The sequence below is a fragment of the Podarcis liolepis genome (assembly GCF_965112155.1).
Source record: "Podarcis liolepis genome assembly, chromosome: 14".
Lineage (NCBI taxonomy): Eukaryota > Metazoa > Chordata > Lepidosauria > Squamata > Lacertidae > Podarcis > Podarcis liolepis.
In genome coordinates, this window is record NC_139569.1 from 34,288,178 (window position 1) to 34,307,634 (window position 19,457).

At 47.6% G+C, this 19,457-nt stretch overlaps 2 protein-coding genes across 14 annotated transcripts in view; one reads left to right on the top strand and one right to left on the bottom strand.

Moving 5' to 3' along the window:
* AKAP13 (A-kinase anchoring protein 13) overlaps nucleotides 1-14,703 on the top strand; it is a 239,199-nt gene extending 224,496 nt beyond the window's left edge. For all 12 annotated transcript variants that reach the window (XM_083474938.1, XM_083474931.1, XM_083474932.1 and 9 more), the window contains 9 exons: nucleotides 1,152-1,234; nucleotides 2,105-2,284; nucleotides 3,700-3,861; nucleotides 4,978-5,048; nucleotides 5,812-5,856; nucleotides 6,423-6,473; nucleotides 7,359-7,808; nucleotides 8,669-8,969; nucleotides 10,090-14,703. In XM_083474938.1, coding sequence (XP_083331064.1) covers nucleotides 1,152-1,234; nucleotides 2,105-2,284; nucleotides 3,700-3,861; nucleotides 4,978-5,048; nucleotides 5,812-5,856; nucleotides 6,423-6,473; nucleotides 7,359-7,808; nucleotides 8,669-8,969; nucleotides 10,090-10,139 — 1,393 coding nt within the window. In that variant the 3' untranslated portion in view covers nucleotides 10,140-14,703. The remainder of the gene's footprint in view (nucleotides 1-1,151; nucleotides 1,235-2,104; nucleotides 2,285-3,699; nucleotides 3,862-4,977; nucleotides 5,049-5,811; nucleotides 5,857-6,422; nucleotides 6,474-7,358; nucleotides 7,809-8,668; nucleotides 8,970-10,089) is intronic.
* KLHL25 (kelch like family member 25) overlaps nucleotides 14,335-19,457 on the bottom strand; it is a 35,475-nt gene continuing 30,352 nt past the window's right edge. For both annotated transcript variants that reach the window (XR_014519052.1, XM_083475102.1), the window contains exon 3: nucleotides 14,335-19,080. The gene's annotated coding sequence lies outside the window, so the exon portion shown is untranslated. The remainder of the gene's footprint in view (nucleotides 19,081-19,457) is intronic.

Genomic DNA, 19,457 nt, shown 5'->3' on the forward strand with positions numbered 1-19,457 from the left:
TCCCCACGACGGAGTGAGCTCCTGTTGCTCTGTTCCAGCTTCTGCCAACCTAGCAGTTTGAAAGCATGCCAGTACAATAGGTATCACTGCTGTGGGAGGGTAAATGGCTTTTCTGTGCACTCTGGCTTCCGTCATGATGTCCCGTTGTGGCAGAAGCAGTTTATAGTCATGCTGGCCACATGACCCGGAAAGCTGTCTTTGGACAAACATCAGCTCCCTTGACCTGAAAGCGAGATGAGAGCCACAACCCCATAGTTGCCTTTGACTGGACTTAACTGTCCAGGGGTTTTAACCTTACTGAGCTAGATGGACGAACGGCCTGATTCAGTTATAAGGCAGCTCTTCCTGTGTTCCTAAGCTCGGTGTCCTTGCATCACATTGAATAAAAGGGAGGAGTTCCAAAATTTCTGGCTAGCTCGAGCATTCTACACGCTGATTGTTGTTGTAAACTATTAAACAGGACTATATAGTAAGCAGGCATGCAAAAGACACAGATCCCTTTGTTGGAAAAAGGTCTATGTGTAACTGAGCTGTGTTGACATCGCTGTTAAAGTTAATGAGGTATACAAAAGCAATTCTAAGATAAGCTAATCCACTGCATTTCTGCAGTTTAATCATCAATCAACCACTTTGCTTTTTTAGCCGCAGGCTGCTAAAACTGAATTGTTATATAAATAAGTAGCATCTGTACATACAGCTAAGTATCTTGTCTATATACGACCTTAAATGAGCATAAAACTAAATATGACTGATAGTGTCTTACTGTAAAGTTAAATAAACCGGGAAAAGATGTACCGCCAGACAAGAATTCAGTACAAATAGCAACAAAATAAAAAAATTACTAAATAATGCAAGTTACAAATCCATCCGATGTAAAATTGCCCAATGCTGGACATCAGTAGGCAAAATTGGCCACCTACTGGCCGGCTTACTGTAATGTTTGTTAAAGGTTTGCTTATATTCAAGTCCAGGCATTCTAAGCCTTGCCAGAAATCTTGTCGCCTCTGCAAAGAATGAAAGCCTTTTCCTTCCTCCTAAAACATTTGCTTCCCACTGACATCCCAAATGAGCACTTCAGGGGTTTCAAAAAAGATGCAGAGATGTTGATGTTTTTCCTGCCCTGTTCTACTCTGTTTTGGCTCTTCCTGCAGGGATAAGGAAGAAGATGAAGGCATCCCTAGTGAATCGGAGGAGGAAAAGCGAGTGCTTGACACCAAAGCCCGGGAACTGAAAGGTAAAAACAACAGAAGCTGTGACCAAAACCTTTGCCTAAAACATGCCATAAATGTGCAGAGCTGGGGAACCAACGCCCATCCAAATATGAGAGTCATAAGCCCAGCAGCCCCAACCACTGTGGTCAGTGATGATGGCACTAACTGGAGGGCCACAGGCCTTTTAGAAGCTACCCAGTAAACTTCACGGTGTTTTGATTCCAAATGCCCTGTACTGAGACCTAACTCGCTAATTATAGCACTGCACTGGCTCTTAAACCTCCCCTCACTTACTCTATTTTGACTCAGTTCATATGTAATACTGAGCCAAACCATGGTTTAGTGTGAATGTGCCGGGCTCCCAGAGGTAGCTCATTGTGGCCACTTCGTTCCTCTTCTAGTCTTGCTGCTGCTGTGAGCTGAACCACAGTTTTGTTTTAACTTGTCATCCAAACCCATGCTTTGTCTCCCTCGAGATAAACCTTCTGAAACTAAACCTAAGCCAGCTTTTGCAAACCTGGGGGTTTCTGGATGTTACATGACTATAACTCCCTGTTTGTTAGCCAAGTTGGCTAGGATGGGTGGGAATCTCAGTCGAACGTCTGGAGGGCTCCACACTGTCTACACAGTTCTTAGCTGGAAGGAATAATGGTCTGACTAGGTACAGTGTTGGTTTGCTTTGCATCAGTTTGCCCTGTCCCCTCATTTTGCAAAGCATCCTTTCCCCATGGTAATAACTCTCTGTGACCCGAGTTTCTCTCGATTCCTGTGATTCCCTGACTTGCCAGAAGATGGGGCCTGGGTCTCAGTGATTGCGAGTCCCACCGAGTTGCCGAGGCACATTCTGTGTTCTGCAGCAGTTCTTCGACTGACCTTCCCCTTCTACCCCACAGAACAGCTCCATCAAAAAGACCAGCAGATTATCACGCTGCTGGAGGAGAAGGAGAAGATCTTTCGGGACATGACAGACTGCAGCGGGCACGAGGACAGCTCTGGGGCTAGGACCTTGTTCCGGGCCAACACGGAAGAGGCACCCAAGGGGGAAAGTGTGATGAAGAGCGTGATAACTGAAGGTAAGCTTCCATTCACTGCCCTCTCCCCAGAAGGAATTGTATATTCACCTGTATATTCAGCCTTAGCAAATGCACAGTAGCTCAGGGGCGGCAGTGTCTACTTCCAGGTTCCAGGTTCAATTCTGGCATCTTCAGGTGAGGGCAGGGAGCATCATCCCCTGTCTGGAGGCCTGGGAGCTGCTGCCAGTCAGTGTAGACAATCCTAAGCTAGGATGCAGGGATCTAAACTGCAGCAAAGGTGAGACAGATCTAAAGTGGTTAGACAGATTTAATTTAGGAAATGAAGTTGGAATTGGTCCCCCGTTTTGTCCACCACTTTGCCCAAGTCAGGGGGCATAGTCTCCCAGGCAGGACACCTGTGCTTGGTGGCATGCGCACCCACACACCATCATTTCAAATCTCTCCTGAACCCACAACCCAATTCTTAAACCCTTAACCTTCATCCTTTTCTGAAACTTAAGCCTAAGCCACCTTTTGCCAACCCGGTGTTCCTCAGACGTTTTGGACTCCCAACTCCCACCAGCCCTACCTAGCCTGTTGAGTGTTGCAGTTATTAGATGTTGCTGCTCTTGGGGAGTTTTGTTTATAGGGAAAGTAAAGACTGATTGGGGACGCGGGTGGCGCTGTGGGTTAAACCACAGAGCCTAGGACTTGCCGATCAGAAGGTCGGCGGTTCAAATCCCTGCGACGGGGTGAGCTCCCGTTGCTCGGTCCCTGCTCCTGCCAACCTAGCAATTCGAAAGCACGTCAAAGTGCAAGTAGATATTAGGTACCGCTCTGGCGGGAAGGTAAACGGCATTTCCGTGCGCTGCTCTGGTTCGCCAGAAGCGGCTTAGTCATGCTGGCCATATGACCCGGAAGCTGTACGCCGGCTCCCTCGGCCAATAAAGAGAGATGAGTGCCGCAACCCCAGAGTCGGTCACGACTGGACCTAATGGTCAGGGGTCCCTTTACCTTTACCTTTACCTAAAGACTGATTGCTGAAAGGTCCCGATACATAAGCACATTTATGTTGGCTGAGGCTGGTGGGAATTGTAGTCTTAACACTTCTGTAGGGCACCAGGTTGCCAAAGTCTAGCATAAGCATTTATAATTTCATTTGCACGTGTTCTTGCCCTGTTTCTCTTGCCCTTCCTCTTTGTCTCAGTGCAGATTGGGAGTTTTTTCTGGGTTCGGGGACTTTTCATCTTAATGTTACTCTCTCTGTAAAGCCCTGTGTGCTTTGCAAGCATTGGATGAATCCTCATGATGTCTAGCTTGAATGCGGGTGACTTTGCAGACTCCCATAAGTCACCCACCACTGCCTTCACAACTTAGTTTCTTCCTAACATTCAAATCTACCTTAGCAGGTTAGCATGGATGGAGTTTGGTCATATAATCAACTTCTTCTGGTTGCTTGCTTCTTCTCCTTTCAGTTGAGCTGTTGCAAGGGTTGGTGAGCAGGAGCCTCGGAAGTGCCCTTGGGCAGCAGATGAGCAGCCTCACCTTGGAGCAAGAGGGTGTGGGACCCGTCTCCCTCCCCAGGAGGGCAGAGACATTTGGAGGATTTGACAGTCACCAAATGAATGTCTGCAAGGGTGAGTATCTGCCATGGTGTTCCCTAGAATTCACACTGCTTTTGTGTTGGTCTTTGCATGCCCATCTGCTCCAAGGTCTTCATTTTAATTTGTAAATTCCTGAAAAGCTTCGGTCTGGGGCACCTTAAGGGACCGCCTGAACCCTTTTGCTTCAGCTCGATCGCTGAGATCACCTGTAGGGAGTCTTGCTGGTTGTCCCCCGAATTGGTGAGGCTCATTTGACATCAACAGGAAACTGAGTCTTTAGTGGCATCTTGTGGGATGCTTTCCCCATGGAGATTCAGTAGGCATCTTTTGTGTTAGTCTTGAAATGTTTGCTGAAAACTTCTTTATACTGTGAGTCTTATGCAGACCATTTAAACATTTTATTAAAATCTGTTTATTCCATTTATATTCCCACTCTTCCTCCTGAAGGTGTCTATGGTGAGAAACTTATCAATAAAAATCACACACACACACACACACACACACACACACACACACACAATCTCCAACAGTGATTTCAGGGTTGGTAGGGACCATTTCTTTCATGGATGGTAGTATTTTTAAATTCCTTTTGAAAGTCAATAATGAGGAAGACAGACACACCTCACCCAAGAGGCCATTCCACTAATAGAGGGCTGCTACAGACAAGGCCCTGTCAACTGGACATACAAAACTTTTTCTTTTCTTTTTTTGGTTTCTGAAAGTACACAGAACGAAGAATCCCTGTATGGTGTCACACCCCCACCCCCAGGAATATTCCGTGCATATTCAATGTAAATTATACACTCAGATATTAAGCATGTTTGTATAATAGTTAGAGTTGATTGTACAAGTTAAACTATACTCTGTGCTCCATCTTAGCAGATTGCCTCAGAATATCGCCACGATTTTCTGAAATAGTGACCTGTAATTCTCTCTGTGTGTTTGTTTGTGTGTGTGTGTGATTGCTGTAAACTGCTTTTTAAAAAAATGATTTAAAACAATTTAAAGAAAGAAAGTGGAGGACTTCATTTCAAACAAGAATGCGGAGAGGTGGTTCTAGACTGCCCTCAGCTCTACGGCTGGAATATTGCATTCATTCTATGTTTTTTCCTGGGCCTAAGGAACTCACGTTAACATCTGACTTTTCAGGGGTGGAAAAGGTTGAAGGAGACGATGTGCAGGATCTTCGGAGGACAGAGTCGGACAGTGTTTTGAAGAAGGTATGGAACTGAGGCGGGCATTCTCACTGGCCAATCACATCACACCCATTTTAACCCTTTCCTTGACCCAAACTAGGAGGCAAACGCCACAGTCTCCCATGTGGGTGCCCACCCAGACAATTTCCTTGGGGCTCATTCTGGCTCATTCAGCAGCGCCTTATTTTTCCTCCTGAAAAACATGAACTTTGAGGCCTGATATTTAAAGAAAGAAGACAGGAGTGCCTGGCGTGCTCTGGTCCATGGGGTCACGAAGAGTCAGACACAACTAAATGACTAAACAACAACAATTTAAACAAACAAAATAAAAAATAATCACTGTTCTGGAACATTAAAACCCCTTCACATAAAGCCTTGTTTTTAATTATTTTATTTTATTTTCTTCACACTGACTGGCAGAGAGGGTCCTTCCAGCCCTGCCTGGAAGTTGAGCGTGGGACCTTCTGCATGCAAGGCAAATGCTCTACCTCTGAGCTGCTGCCTTGTCTCCCCTTTCTAAAGAGTTTGAGGCAAAATGGACTAAACACCCGATGCGAGGCATGGGCGGGCAACCTGTGGGCCTCCAAATTTTGTTGGATTTCATTTCCCCACAGCTGCAGGCACCATGGCCAATGTGTCAGGGATGATGGGAGTTGTAGTCCATCCATAAGTGGAGGGTCACAGGTTGTCTCCTCCTGGGGATCAGTGTTGCTGCCTGAGGCTGACTTTGATCCTTGCTATCTTTCCTCTGCCTTGTTCTCATTAAGACTGTCTGATCTCTTCCCAGGGAGGAACAGCTAACTTGATGTTTGTGCTGAAAAGGAACAATGAGGTAAACATTCCTGTTCTCACTTGGCCTTCTCTGCTGAGGAACACAGCCAAAGGAACCTGGTCTCTGCTTTTCAGGATCACGGTTTCCAAAGCAGCATGCAACACAATTAAAAACAACCAAAACGTTTTCAACCAGCAAGGAAATAGCACAAAAACTCGATATCCAAAGAATATGGGCGCTTCCAGATGAGGGTCTAATCTGCAGATGGGTTGTTGCAAGAAGACTTTAAAATAAATAAAAAATAGCAGATATCCACACTAAGTTTGTGGAAGGAGCAGGATACGGGCTTGCATTTTGATGCCAAACACATTGTGTGGACACTGCAAAACAATTTTGCATGCATGAGGAGCACCCATCTCACAATGAACACCAGTCCAGAACACTCTGTTGTGTCAGATGCTTGATCAGTGTTACAGAGGCTCACTTGAGGTTTGCTAATGGTTGATCAATAGTAGAGTGTGCTCTCCCTTCTGCCCCTCTTGGGCTAAAACACTGCAGCAGATCAGTGTCGCCAGTAACTGAATCAGCAGCTGACAGCAGCTTATTTCTTTTTTCCCCTCCTGCAGCAAGTTCTCCAGAGCATCACTCACCTCCATAGCTTGCTGGGTATGTTGCAGGTGAGTAACTCCCAGGAGGAGGGGGTGGAGAGGAATATGGCCATTGGCCGAGGGCTCTTTGCTGTGTGGATTCTCCGCTTGCACAATGCACCATGTAATATTGGCTTAAAGTCTTCACAAGTCCTCTCCATATCAGAAGGGTTGGGGTGCTTAGGCTTAGACTAAGCTTCCCTCTGCTGGTGTACTTGCTGGCAGAATGTTGGGGGAGCCCTCAGTTCTAGCAAGGGGTCCAGCGAAATAAAGGGTCTCTCCCAGAAGCAGGGATGATTATGTGCAAGGGAAGAGCATGGCATTGGTGTTGTCAGGATACAATGCCTCTCAAGCCAGCCCCGTTGCGTGGAGAGGTCCGAAACAGAGGGAGCTGCCTCATACCCACTCGGGCCATGGGCACAACTAGCTCTGCCTTGTCTACACCACGAGTAGGAGACCTTTTTCAAGCCGAGAGCCACCTTCCCTTGCTGGCAGCCTTCTGGGAGCCACATGATAATGGGGCCAAACTGGGCATGGCCAGAAATACACCACTCTTATGCACAAGGCAAATAAGAGGTATTATCACAGTTCAAGGACACATTGCAGCCAGGCAAGAACACTAAAGGAGGGTGCAGGGCCAGCACCAGAGGACAACATGGTATAGGGAAGTGACATGGCCTGAGTAGAACTCCAAGTTCAGATATAGAAGTCTAGAGAGCCACATATGAGCTCAGGTTCCCCATCTCTTCTCTACAACACCTGGTAGTGGCAATCCAAGGAAAGGAGTCTCTTCCTGTCCTTTCAGAATAGCGTCTCTCCGGGCCCTTCCTGGAGAGAGCAGGGGTTGAACTGGAGGGCAGGGTGTCTCCGAGCCCCGAGCTCCAGCCTTCCCTAAGCCTTCCCTCCCTTCCACAGGCTGTTGTCGTGCAGCAGGACACCTACATTGAGGACCAGAAGCTTCTCCTGACGGAGAGGGCCCTGACCCGCAGCTCCCTGCGCCCCAACTCCCTGATTGAGCAGGAGAAGCAGCGCAGCCTGGAGAAGCAGCGGCAGGAGCTGGCCAACCTGCAGAAGCAGCAGGCCCAGCACCAGGAGGAGAAGCGGAAGAGGGAGCGGGAGTGGGAGGCCCGCGAGAAGGAGGTGGCGGAGCGGGAGGCCCGGCTGGCCCAGCGGGAGGAGCAGCTCCAGAAGGGGCACCACAGCCTGGAGAAGGAGCAGGAGGAGCTGCAGCAGAAGAAGGCCACCTACCAGCTTGATCTGGAGCACCTCCGCGCAGCCCAGAAGCAGCTGGAGAAGGAGAAGGAGCAGCTCAAGAGGGACATGGAGCAGATCTCCCAGCTGCGGGCAGAGCCCAACCACAGTCCAGTAAGTCACCTTCTCACTCTAGTTTTTGGCAAAGGCAGGTGCGTATAGGAAGCCACCTTGTACGGAGTTTGGTCCTACTGGCCCACACCAGAAGACTTGAGCCTTTTCAGAAATCAGACCCACCTTCTAACAGGAGACCCGTTTTGGTTATTTTTGTAAAACTTCGTATTTGTATTGCCGTAGTGCTGCAGCTGTGACCCATCTTAGACCCAGTGCTGGGTCCTTACTTACCAGTTGAAGCCCAGTGGGGCAACTCTCCAGGGTTTCGGGGTAGCCCTATTTGAGAAAGCAAAGCTTTTCTGCCTCTCACTTAACAGTAGACCCTGGGGGCATCCAAGGAAGCTGATTGAAGGCTTCAGAACAGATGAAAGAAAGCATCTCTTCGCACCGTGCATATTAAGCAGTAAAGCTCACTCCCACTGGAGACAGTGATGGCCACCGAGTTGGATGACTTGGAAAGAGAATTTGACAAATTCATGGGGGAGAAGGGCTATCAGTTGCGGCTAGACGAGATGGTAGTGCTGTGCCTTCACAGCTGGAGGTAGTCATGCCTCTAAATATCAATTGCTGGAAACAGCAGGAGAGGAGGGTTTCTTGTGCTTGGGCCCTGCTTAGTTTCCCACAGGCCATCCTGTGATCTCTTCCTAGCGGAAAATTGTTGCGGAACAGATTGCGCAGCCAAATCCCCTGCAGACTGCTCATTGCAAAACAGTGTCACACTGGCTTAAAACATCCAGTAGGCAGCCTTTTATTTTCATGGTGGGGAGGCATTCTCCTATCCATGTGATGCCTGGACTCCTGGTGCCGCCACCACCACACCTGTTTCACTTCTACCACTTGTTTTGCCTCCTGCCTTGCAGCTTTCCAACCAGCACGGCAAGATGACCAGGACACCTTCCCTTCCTGTGCCTGACAACTCGTCTTCCAGGCAACAGGGCCATTTGGAGAAAGAACTGTCTGCGTCGCCCAAAAGGAACAGCCTCACAAGGACACACAAGGAGAAAGGCGCTTTCCACCTGCTTGGCACGACGGCGTCGAGCCAAGCCAACAAGGCAGCTGACGGACAGGGTCAGGTGCAGAACCGCCTCTTTGGCTTGGCCAAGCCGAAGGAGAAGAAGGAGAAGAAGAAGAAGGGCAAAGGGCACCGTTCTCAGCCAGCCGGTAAGCAAAGGGCTCTTTCTTCTTGCTAAGATGTCTTCATGAGACCTCCTTCCACCAGCTTACCTGCAGTGGTTGCTGCTGCCCATTGAGACAGATAGGGCAGAAGGCTGGGAGGCCCAACAGTAGGTGGTGCGAGGGCCAATTAATTGTAGCTTTGTCCCCATCTTTCTCTTCCCTGCTAAGTTATACAAGGGCAACACTGAGACTTGAGGAGGAGGAAGCAAACAGCCATAGTTACCCCCTGAGCCGGTTGTAAGTAAGAAGGCAGACAAGTGGGGCGCTGGCTCTGGGCAGACTGAGGTTAGTGGGGCAGCGCCCCATTTGCCATAATGGACCAGCCCTCACACCTGGAAAGGAAGCAGCTATTTGGAGCAGGGAAGGAAGAGGCAGCAGCAGGCAAGCCCTGTTTGGACACTTAGAAGAAATAAGAAGTGAGGAAGGGGAAGAGGTGCCTTTTAAGCAATGCGGGCAATCTTCTCCAGGGTCCACTGGCGGAGGAAGAGGAGTGCGGGGGGAGTGCACAGCCCCCAGCAGAGCGATCCTGGCAGGGTGCCATTGCGGCTGTCCACGCCCCCCCCCCCGCGCTGGGCACCACGCCCCTGCTGGCAGCATGCCCCGCCCCCAAGACGCATGCCCCGCCCCTGTGGGTGGTGCACCACACCCCCAGGATGTGCCCTGCCCCTGCCTGCTCTCCGCCCCCTGGTGCCAGAGCATGAAGCTCCACCACTGCCAGGGTCATCTGATTCTCAGGGCCAGGATTTGGGTGCACCATGGCTCGATGTGAACTGCTTGCAGTTCTTTCCTCCGGTGCGGACAGAAGAGAATTGGTTCCTCTGTAGCTCCTGACGTGCCTTGGAAAGGGAATCAGAAATCTGCTGCTACAACAGCCTGTCACTACTGCCTGCTTTGAAGGCACAGGTTTGTTGTTGCCCAAGGAAAGATTCGTTGCGATACCCAGTGGTGGGGTTGAAAGCAGGTCAGGAGCACCTTCAAGGTTGCCTTTGGAATATTTAATTTGGGCATTAAGGTCTTCACAGCTATGAGCAGGGAGAGCAGGAAATACGTGCCCCTTCTGCATGGTCCTGATGTCGTTTGCTTGTGATTTCCTTCCCTTGTCCAGAGGCTCAGTCGCCAGAAGCAGCACCGGAGGGCGAGGAAATCTTCTGCTGACCCCGCTGTTCCACCTCCTGCAAGGATGAGGCTGTCCCGTGCTGTGCCCTGCAGAGCGCTCCCCAGCACAGGGCAGATGCAGCAGCGACTCTTGCCTGCCTTGAACTGAATTGTCCTTGCAGCGCAAACCCACCTGCGTGCCTACAATTTGCAGCCTGCTCCCAACTGCCGGCTCTGCCCGTGTCCTGGATCCATTACCTTTTAAAAGGAAGCAGGGGAGGCAAAAGCTTCAGATGCTGGGTGTGGCCAGACTGGGCGGGCTTGGTTTTGGCTGCACGTGTCTCTCTGAAAGGAAAAGAAAAGCATCCATTCTGTGTGCAATGCTGGCTGTTAAGACAGACACTCCCTGCTTCTGTTTTCATCTCCAAAGATTGGGGGGAAAGTGCATCCTGGGTGGCAGCTTGGCTGATCTTCTATTGGGGAAGTCCACCAAAAACCATCGCCCTCTATAGCAAAAGCATGGGGCTCTTTAATGCAATGTTTTCTACATTGCCATATATATAGATAGTACTGTATATATACTTATATATAAATATAAATATAGAAAATGTAGCTGTATATCCGTTGGGGTATGCTTTAATTCTGTACAGAAAAAAGCTGGCTGAGCTTAGCTCTTCCCTAAAGGTTTAGCTGAAACTGTTCAGGGACTGTGTTGATATTAAATATCTCTTTACTTGTTGGCACTCTGTTCTAGTGCTTCTTCCACTGGCAAAAACACCTTCTCCCCCAAAATATCCATCTGTGTGTTGGGGAATGGACTCAAGGCCACGTAGCGGCAAATTGGCCAACTCAGTTAGGAAGGTGGTTTCCCATTAGAGAGGCTCTGAGGACCTGTTTGCACACAGAGTAAGTTGTGCCGCAGGATCCACACACAGGTGCATTGTGGGAATACTGGAGGCACTTCACTTGGCTGGTTCACAGTTCCAGGGACAGTATCAGGCATCTTCTGCTTGATAGAAGCAAAAGTGTAAGAATGGATTTGAGCTGGCTAAGGCTACCAAGTCGGAATGAAATATGAACGGGCAATCTTTGAAAATTGAAAGAGATGGAGTGTATGTTTTAGGGACAGGGAAGGGGAATCTGTGGCTCTTGAGAAGTTGCTGGACTCCAGTTCCCATCATCCCTGACTGCTGGCCATGCTGGCTGAGGCTGATGGGAGCTGTAGTCCAACAACTTCTTAAGAGCCACATGCTCCCCTTCCCTTCTTCAGAAGCCACTTCAGGAAAGCCGCAACAGGCCAATGTTTAAATCACAACTACTCTCAAGTCCCTTTTGAAATGAGCACAAGGGAAGGCCTGACTCCCTGGCCCAAGAACACCTCCTTTCCCAGCTCTCCCATCTCAGCCTTCAGTATTAATAGTAGTTTCAACTAGAAAGCCACTAATTCACCATAGAGATCACTGACTGCTTTTGCCCAAGAGATGGTTAGAGGCAAAAATCAACAGCAGCCCAAATTCTTATTTCTCTTCCCTTGGCTTTCTGCTTTTTGCTTTTCTCCAAATTTGCTGGTTCATCTCTTTGCTAGAAGTGCTACCTTCATAGCCATTTTGAAGGGTGTTCAACTGACGGCAACTTGGGTGGGAAATGAGCCATATAAGCAGAAGTGCAATGGCCTTTCATTTCCATGCATAGCGGAGTCCACTGTAGCTTCTGAACATTCCTCATCTGGTAAGGGGAACTTGGCGGGTGAGCGAACGGTGTGGCCTTCTAATTGCAGTAGGACTCCAACTCCCATCAGCCCCCTGCCTGCACAGCCAAATGGTCAGGGATGATGGGAGTTGTAGTCAGACAACCGCTAGAGGGCCACAGTTTTGCCACCTTTAAGAATTGCAAAGTTCCAAATTTGGCATCACAGGTTGCGTCAGTGCAGACCATCATTTTGAGGTGGAAGAGATAAATAATGCCCCCCCCAAACTGATAAAATGGTTCCTTATGACATCTGAAAATACTTGGATTTGTTTCTCGGACTTAGCACCATGTGATATGGGTGAACTTTTGACAATTCCCTTTGCAATTTGAACCCTGTGGGTTGGGGGAATCCATTCATGGCAAGTTTCCCAGCTTTTAAATGATTGGGTGGCTCAGCCTTTAGGAGGGTTTGGTGCATAGTTCTTCCTTCTTTTCTTTTTGGACTCCAGTTCATTCTTCTGGCCATGCACACTCCAGTGTTTGAGTCGCAGACTGAGCGTCCTTCACTCTGGCGGATACCAGCATAGTGAGTCAGGCCAGATCCAATGACTTCTTGACTATTTGGCGTTGCTCCACCAGTCACACTTAATGGGCGCACCTGCTGACTCCTGTACAGGTGATGCTTTATCAGGTTCAGAAATGCATCCTGTGAGATTGGTGCTTTCTGTATGGAATCTCAGAAAGCTGTTTTTCCTTCTGCAAAGCAAGCGGTGACCCTGAGTGGGTGAAGAGATTAAACTCAATCCTTCATTGCACTGGGAGCAGGAAGGCAGCAGGGCAGAGAGGGATGCAGCCCCAGTGGGAATTTTTTTGGAGTTGGTGTGTGAAAGGACTTTCTCCCTAGCACCTTGTGCCAATGCAAAAAGAACTGTGGAACAAGCTGGCAAAGTAGTTCCTTATGTGGTGATGCCAAGGGAAGATGAAAGGTCCCCTGTTATGATATTTTTTTAATAATATAGACTCCCCAGAGATTACTCCTGTAGACTGGAGAAAAGGGCACAAATAGTGCTCTCTCGCCTTGCCTCTGCCCCGCCAAATCCCTGAAGCATTTTGAAAGCTTCCTTTTCCTACCACGTTTTCAGACTTATTTTTTAACGAAAGGTTTGCACTATTGTCCTGATGCCTTCTCCCTTTAGAGCATCTCAGGATTTGTGTTGTTGTTTTTTTTCCGTGCAAGAATCTTGCGCGGAAAAACAGAGAAAACTCTTTAACAAGCCTTCAGTGCTGGGACCGCGGCAGGTACGTCGGGTCTGTCTTGGCCAGCAATGGAGAACCTCCCTCAGCCTGGCTGAGTCCGAAAGCTCTCTAAGCAATTCACTCTCCAAAAGCGCAGCAGGAGGCAGCTGTGGAGGTCTACTTTTTATTATTGTTGTTACTTTAATTATTTTGTTGTTGTTGTTGCTTGTTCTCTTGACTGCAAGCTGGGCTTGCCATAAAAATAAATAAATCTTTCTGTTTGTTTGAAAGAGATCTGGATTTAAAAAGAAGAGAGAAACATTTACTGAGCTGTTTTGTCAAGCCCAAAGTGGGGTTTTTTTTGCTTCTGTAAATATTAAATCGATAAATTAAAAAAATGGCCTGTAGAGCATTGAATGCAATTGACCACTGCTAGGGAACAACCTCTAAAACCCAGTGTCTCTTCGCCACGTTTCAGAGATCTAAAGGCAGGTTGAAGGCAGATCACTTCTCACATTGGATATGCTCACCCCATTTTCGGTGCTGCTAAATGAGTTTTTGCAGGCTGGGGTAACTTTTTTCCCCTTAAGCTGTTTGTCCAGAGGTGGCAGTGAGAGAAAATGAGCATGTATAGGACACAGAAAGCAGAGCCTGCCTGGAACCACCTTCATTCCTCTCAAAAACTATTGTCTCCAACTTTATTTAATTATAGCAGACTAGCTGTTGTTGATGGTTTCCCCCTCCATCCCCTTCCCCGTCCGCGCTTTACAATCCGGTTTTCATCCATGCAAAGGACACACGATCCACAGGGTTTCCCCTTTAGCAGTGCAGCTCAGTTTTAAAGCTCAAGATGAATGGTTTAATCTACTATTATTATTGTCCGTGGGTCGTTGCATGGATGCCGAGAGGCACCAGAGGCTGGGAGCAAAATGGGATGCCATTTCATGTGGTAACATTTTAGAAAAAGAAAAGTTTCTAAAAGTCTGCTGCCGTTGTTCTTTTTCTTCACGCAGAGAGTCCGGTGTTACATACATGTAAAAAAAAAAAGGAGATATGCATTTGTGTATTTAAATAAAATCTGTAGGTGTTCAAAGGTTCCTTCTATTCAATTAATTCTCTGGTTCAGCTTTCCTCAACCTGGTTCCTTCCAGTGGGAGTTGTTGTGACCCAAAAGCATCTCAAGGCCACCAGGTTGGGGAAAGCTGAATTATATATGGTTAAATAAAGGTATGATAATTCCTTTCTGACAGTGAACGAGTACATTTGCATACTTGCCAGAGAAATGTATTATAATGATGTTGTCCACTCATTTGGACTTTCTCTCTCTCTCTCTCTCTCTCTCTCCCACCCGCCCCACTATCTAGGCTTGTATAAGGGTACCTGTTTCATATTTCTGGTTGAAAGTAATGTTTAAAAAACACACTTTAAAAATAGAAACATACAACAGTGAAGAGGGTAAAGAAACACCAACAACCTAAACTGCTATATGTTAATTTGTAATTATGTAAAAAGTAGGTTACTGATTGTAAAATTTTACAAAGCTCCCCCCCCCTTGTAATTTGCAAAAAAAGAAGAAAAAAAATCAGATTTTTGTAATAGCTTTTATTTATCTGCCTTCCTTATTAATTAATGAGAGCAATTTCTTGTAAAGTCGTTTCCCCCTCCCCTCTAAATAAATCTTGGTTTTAAGTCTGATGAATTTCTGCCTGCCTGTGTCTGTCTGTTTGTTCATGTCAAATCAAACTGCGTTGAATGGAAATTTTCAAAGCCCTTCCTTTGAACGCCTGGAATGGATACTTCATTTTCTTCCCATGCAGCAAAGGAAGAGAGGAAGGAAAATGTAAGTGCCCAGAGTGAGGGTGGTAGGGATGCCTTCATGAGGCTCTGGGTAAGGAAGAAATAAAGAACATAACAAGAGGCCTGCTGGATGAGGCCCAAATGCCCATCTAGACCAGAATCTTGTCTTCACCGTGGCCAGGGGGGACGGGCTGTCATTGGCGGCCATTTTGTGCTGGCACCTACAGCACCTTTATCAAAGAGTACGGGCACCTCATTTCTTCAACCAAAAATAAAAGCATTGCCTACGGGCCTCTGCTTGGCTGCTGTGGGAACGGGGGGCTGGATGAGATGGGCCTTGGGTGCGATGTAGTAGGGCTCTTCATAAGTCCTTATGGACCACAACAACTCCCCACTGGAAGAGTGCTTTAGGCCATAGGAAACTGCCTTAGGTTCATCGGTGCATCTGGTTCTGGACTGCGTCTGAATACCAGTCTCTGGGGATCACAAATGTGGGGGTTTTGCTCCTCTTGTTGGGTTTCCCAGATGTTGGCTGCTGTGAGAATAGGCTGCTGGGCCTTTGATCTAAACCAGCAGGGCTTTCCTTATGCTGAGCTCTTGGCTCAGTTCCACTCTAATGCTTCACTCCTTTCCCTTGTACTTTGTGTGTGTGTGTGTGTGTGTTTGTGTGAGTAACCTGGGTTAACCCCTTGAGTTGGGTTTTAGAGGCCCCTTTTTGTCGATGGAAGGGAGCCAGTGGTGGAGCACATCACCTTTGCCTGGGAGAGCCGAGGACACGAAGAATGCTGGCAGCGTGAAGACGGGATTAGTTCAAGCAGGCGGCTGTTGGGTTCTCTGGAAATGACAGCCTCTTTGGTTGTGACCGTGCCACAAGTTGCTCAACTTGGGATTCGCAAGGCAGTCAGTCCCTAGCTTTGCTTCTTTTAATGGACCCTGATGAAAGAGAAAAGATGAGCGTGGACAACGCCATTTTGTCCTCCGCTTTTCCGTGTAATTCTTACACAGCGTAGGTCGTTCATACTTTAGAAACCCAGCGCACAGAGCAAACCTTGAAATCGATGAATTTGCAGCCCTTCTCCTCACTGCTGCTTGGTAATGAGCTGGCAAAATTGGAGACTAATAGGCTTGGGCTATGAATTTTCACTGCTGGTAATACTCATCTTTTTATTACGAATCTCACTTTCACTCTGTAACTAATGAGATTTAATGTCCTGATTTGGGGCCTCCACGGTCAGTATTCTTGGTGTCACATAACATGCCAGCACTCTTAACTAACTAGTTTCCAGGATTATTTGCCAGGCTGGGGGTAGGGCGGTGGCAATGTCTATTGAAGTAATCTCATTGTGTTTTCAGTGTACAGTGGTACCTCGGGTTAAGTACTTAATTCGTTTCGGAGGTCTGTTCTTAACCTGAAACTGTTCTTAACCTGAAGCACCACTTTAGCTAATGGGGCCTCCTCCTGCTGCCACGCCGCTGGAGCCCAATTTCTGTTCTTATCCTGAAGCAAAGTTCTTAACCTGAAGCACTATTTCTGGGTTAGCGGAGTCTGTAACCTGAAGCGTATGTAACCCGAGGTACCACTGTATGTTGCAAATGGGGCCTAGTACAGCAATGGCCATCTCACGCTTCTGTGCATCATGGGAGATAAATTTGAGCAGGCTGATCTGACAGGACGAGATAGCCATACTCTGCTACACTCATGTCCCAGGAACGATGCCAGAGATTGATCCCTCTTTTCAGTCAACTTGGATGCAGCGTCTTAACAGACGGGACTTGGGGCATGAGAAAGGGGTAAGCAGTTGACCCTGAAAGGCAGACAACCCATCATTGTTTACAAAATGCTCTTTGTTTTCAGCCTGGAGAATAAATCTGGGGCTGGGTATTAGCATGCAGCGTTTCTTTCCCCCTCCCCAAAGCATTAACCAAAATGTCCCTCAGGCTGAACCTTATTATTCAGCTATTGCAAAGGCTCTTTTGTGCCCCCCTCCTACTTAATCCCTTAGCAACAGACTGTGGGGGGCTACTCTTGCTTTTGCCAATCGCCTCTGAATTGGATTTTTGGGCCAACACCAGTCTAAAGATTAAAGAGGAACAAATAATTTCTCATTCTTTTGTCCTCCAAAGTGATCCAGTAACACCCCTCTTCCCCCAACCTTCTCCCTCCCAGGGCCTTTCAAGGGAGAAGAGAAAAACTAGCTTTAAAAAACCCAAAACGTGAATCTGTTGTTTGTCTTTTGCAATGCACCCAAGTCTCTGTTTTGAATTGTTATTTTACCTGTGCAATTATCTGATTGTACATTTTAATTATGGATATTTGTAAACTGCTTAGGAGCCTATTTGAGCATTCAGTGACATATAAATAGCTGTATTTATGTTGTGTGTTTTGTAAGATTATGAAAAACAAAACAAAACCCCAAACACATAGGTGCTTGCTTAAATTCTTTGCGGAAGAATGTTAAACTTTGCGTTCAGAATCTTGGAAATTAAATATGTTTGCATGTGTTTGAATTCCTTTGCATAATTTAAACTACCTCTTCAGATTTAGGGTGTTTCTTTTAGAAGAATAATGCGTTTGTATAAAATAAATAATTACAAAGAGAGGAGTGCAGAAGTAGCTCCATAGAAGAGGAACAGAGAGGGGATCCAAGAGATCCAGGAATCTTAGGTGATATAAATGCCCCCCCTACTCTCCTAACCCCTTGTTGTCCTCACAACTTTGTAAGGTAGGTGAAGCTGAGAGACGGCCCAAGTTTTCCCGGTAAACTTCAGAGCCGATTAAAGATTTGAACCCGGGTCCCTTTCCTACCCATCCTAGCCTAGCTACATGACACAGGCTCCCATCTTTGCAGCACAGGAGTGGGACACTTGAGTGATATTTGTAGGGGGTACCAATTACAAAATGGCTATTGTAGAGCAGGTGTAGGCAACCTATGGCCCGTGGGCCGGATGCGGCCCAATCGCCTTCTCAATCCAGCCCGCAGACGGACTGGGAACTAGCGTGTTTTTACACGAGTAGAATGTGTGCTTTTATTTAAAATGCATCTCTGGGTTATTTGTGGGGCATAGGAATTTGTTCATTATTATTTTTCAAAATATAGTCTGGCCCACCACATGGTCTGACGGTGGACTGGCCCATGGCTGAAAAGGTTTGCTGACCCCTGTTGTAGAGTGTGTGGCATAATATAAAATGGAAACCACACCTAAAGGAGCAGACCAGAGGACGAAAGGGTGCAGTCATCCCATCAATAGGAAAAAGGAGCTACCACCAAGCTCACTCACAGAGAAGCTATTTGACCTCGACGGAAGAAAGGGCGGGTGCCCAATCCTGGCATCTGGTGAAATGTGGGCACATTTAATGCATGATAGGCTGAGCGCCAATGCAGACAGGAACAGAGTAGGGGGAGCCAAATCGTGAGCTGTGTATTTTTGAGGGTATATTTCATGGGTGCTGAAGGAGTTCCTGGCAGGGACAATGAGGCATTGTGGGCACCAGGGGAAGGCCTGTGCCCACAGAGGTTGCCTTTGTACAAGGGCTTAACTCTAACCCTCCCAGGTTCTGCAGGAGAGCCTCAGTATTTGTCCCTCTTCCCCCCCAACCTCGCTTTTGCCAGTGTTGCATTGCTTCGTTCGATTTCTACGGCGGTGTTTTGCAGGCTGTACCATACCAGGGAACAGTGTGTTTGTAATTACTGCTTCACTAGCCCTGTCATTATCCCTACATCAGGTGTACTTCAAAAAGAAGCAGCCCCGTCCAAAGCAGACAGCTTCCCAAAGAGCTTTTATTAAAATTGTCAGAACTCCTGGGGAACCATCAAAGTAGTACAAAGAAAGACGTGCTGCTTTTTTTCCAAAACGACTCAACGCAAATCTAGCCCTTGCAGAGGTGCCTGTGCTTCATTCATGTGGTGCAGCCGAGAGACGAGTTTCTGAAGTCCTCAAAAGGCTTCCTTTGTCTGAAGAAAGATGCTGAGGCTTTTCAGTCCCTTCCCTTACTGGGCTCTCTTCCAAACCCAGCCGATGCCAACATGGCACCCATGTGGCGCTGGCAAAGCTGCCGCCATCGAAGGATTCCACAGTGCGTTGCTCCCTTTACCTTTGAGCAAACCAATATGATTTGCTCAGGTTCCATCCATCCGGTTACTTCTTGGAGCAGCCTGACATCCCTTCCCATACTGAGGCAGCGAGGAATGAGCCCTGTGGGAGGCAGTAGACAGCAAAGCCAGTAGCCACTTGTGCAGATTCCAGTATCACTACTGACATACAAATTCAGTGTCGCTATCTGTGGGGAGAGAGGGAATAAAACATTAATATCCTGACCACACAACTACTTATATGCTCCCTTGAGTCCAAAGTATCTGGAGGACACCCGGATGGGGGAGGCCTCTTGTTTCCAGAAAGGCTTTTTGGACAATAAACTAAAGCTTGCAGGAACCACCTCAGAGAAATGGACTGCCCAGTCCTCGTTCTCCCAGTCCGCCTCCCAGTTACCTACCAACAGTGGGACTATTTGCTTTCCTTCTCCCAGCTATCTGATTTCATGTGTCAGCGCAGCAGCTGGCGATTTGAGCACCAGCAAACCGAGCTGCCCTCTGCGAAGCAAAATGGCACCAGTCCAGAGCTAGTCCTCCATCTTGTGTCCAGAGATTAGAACTGCAT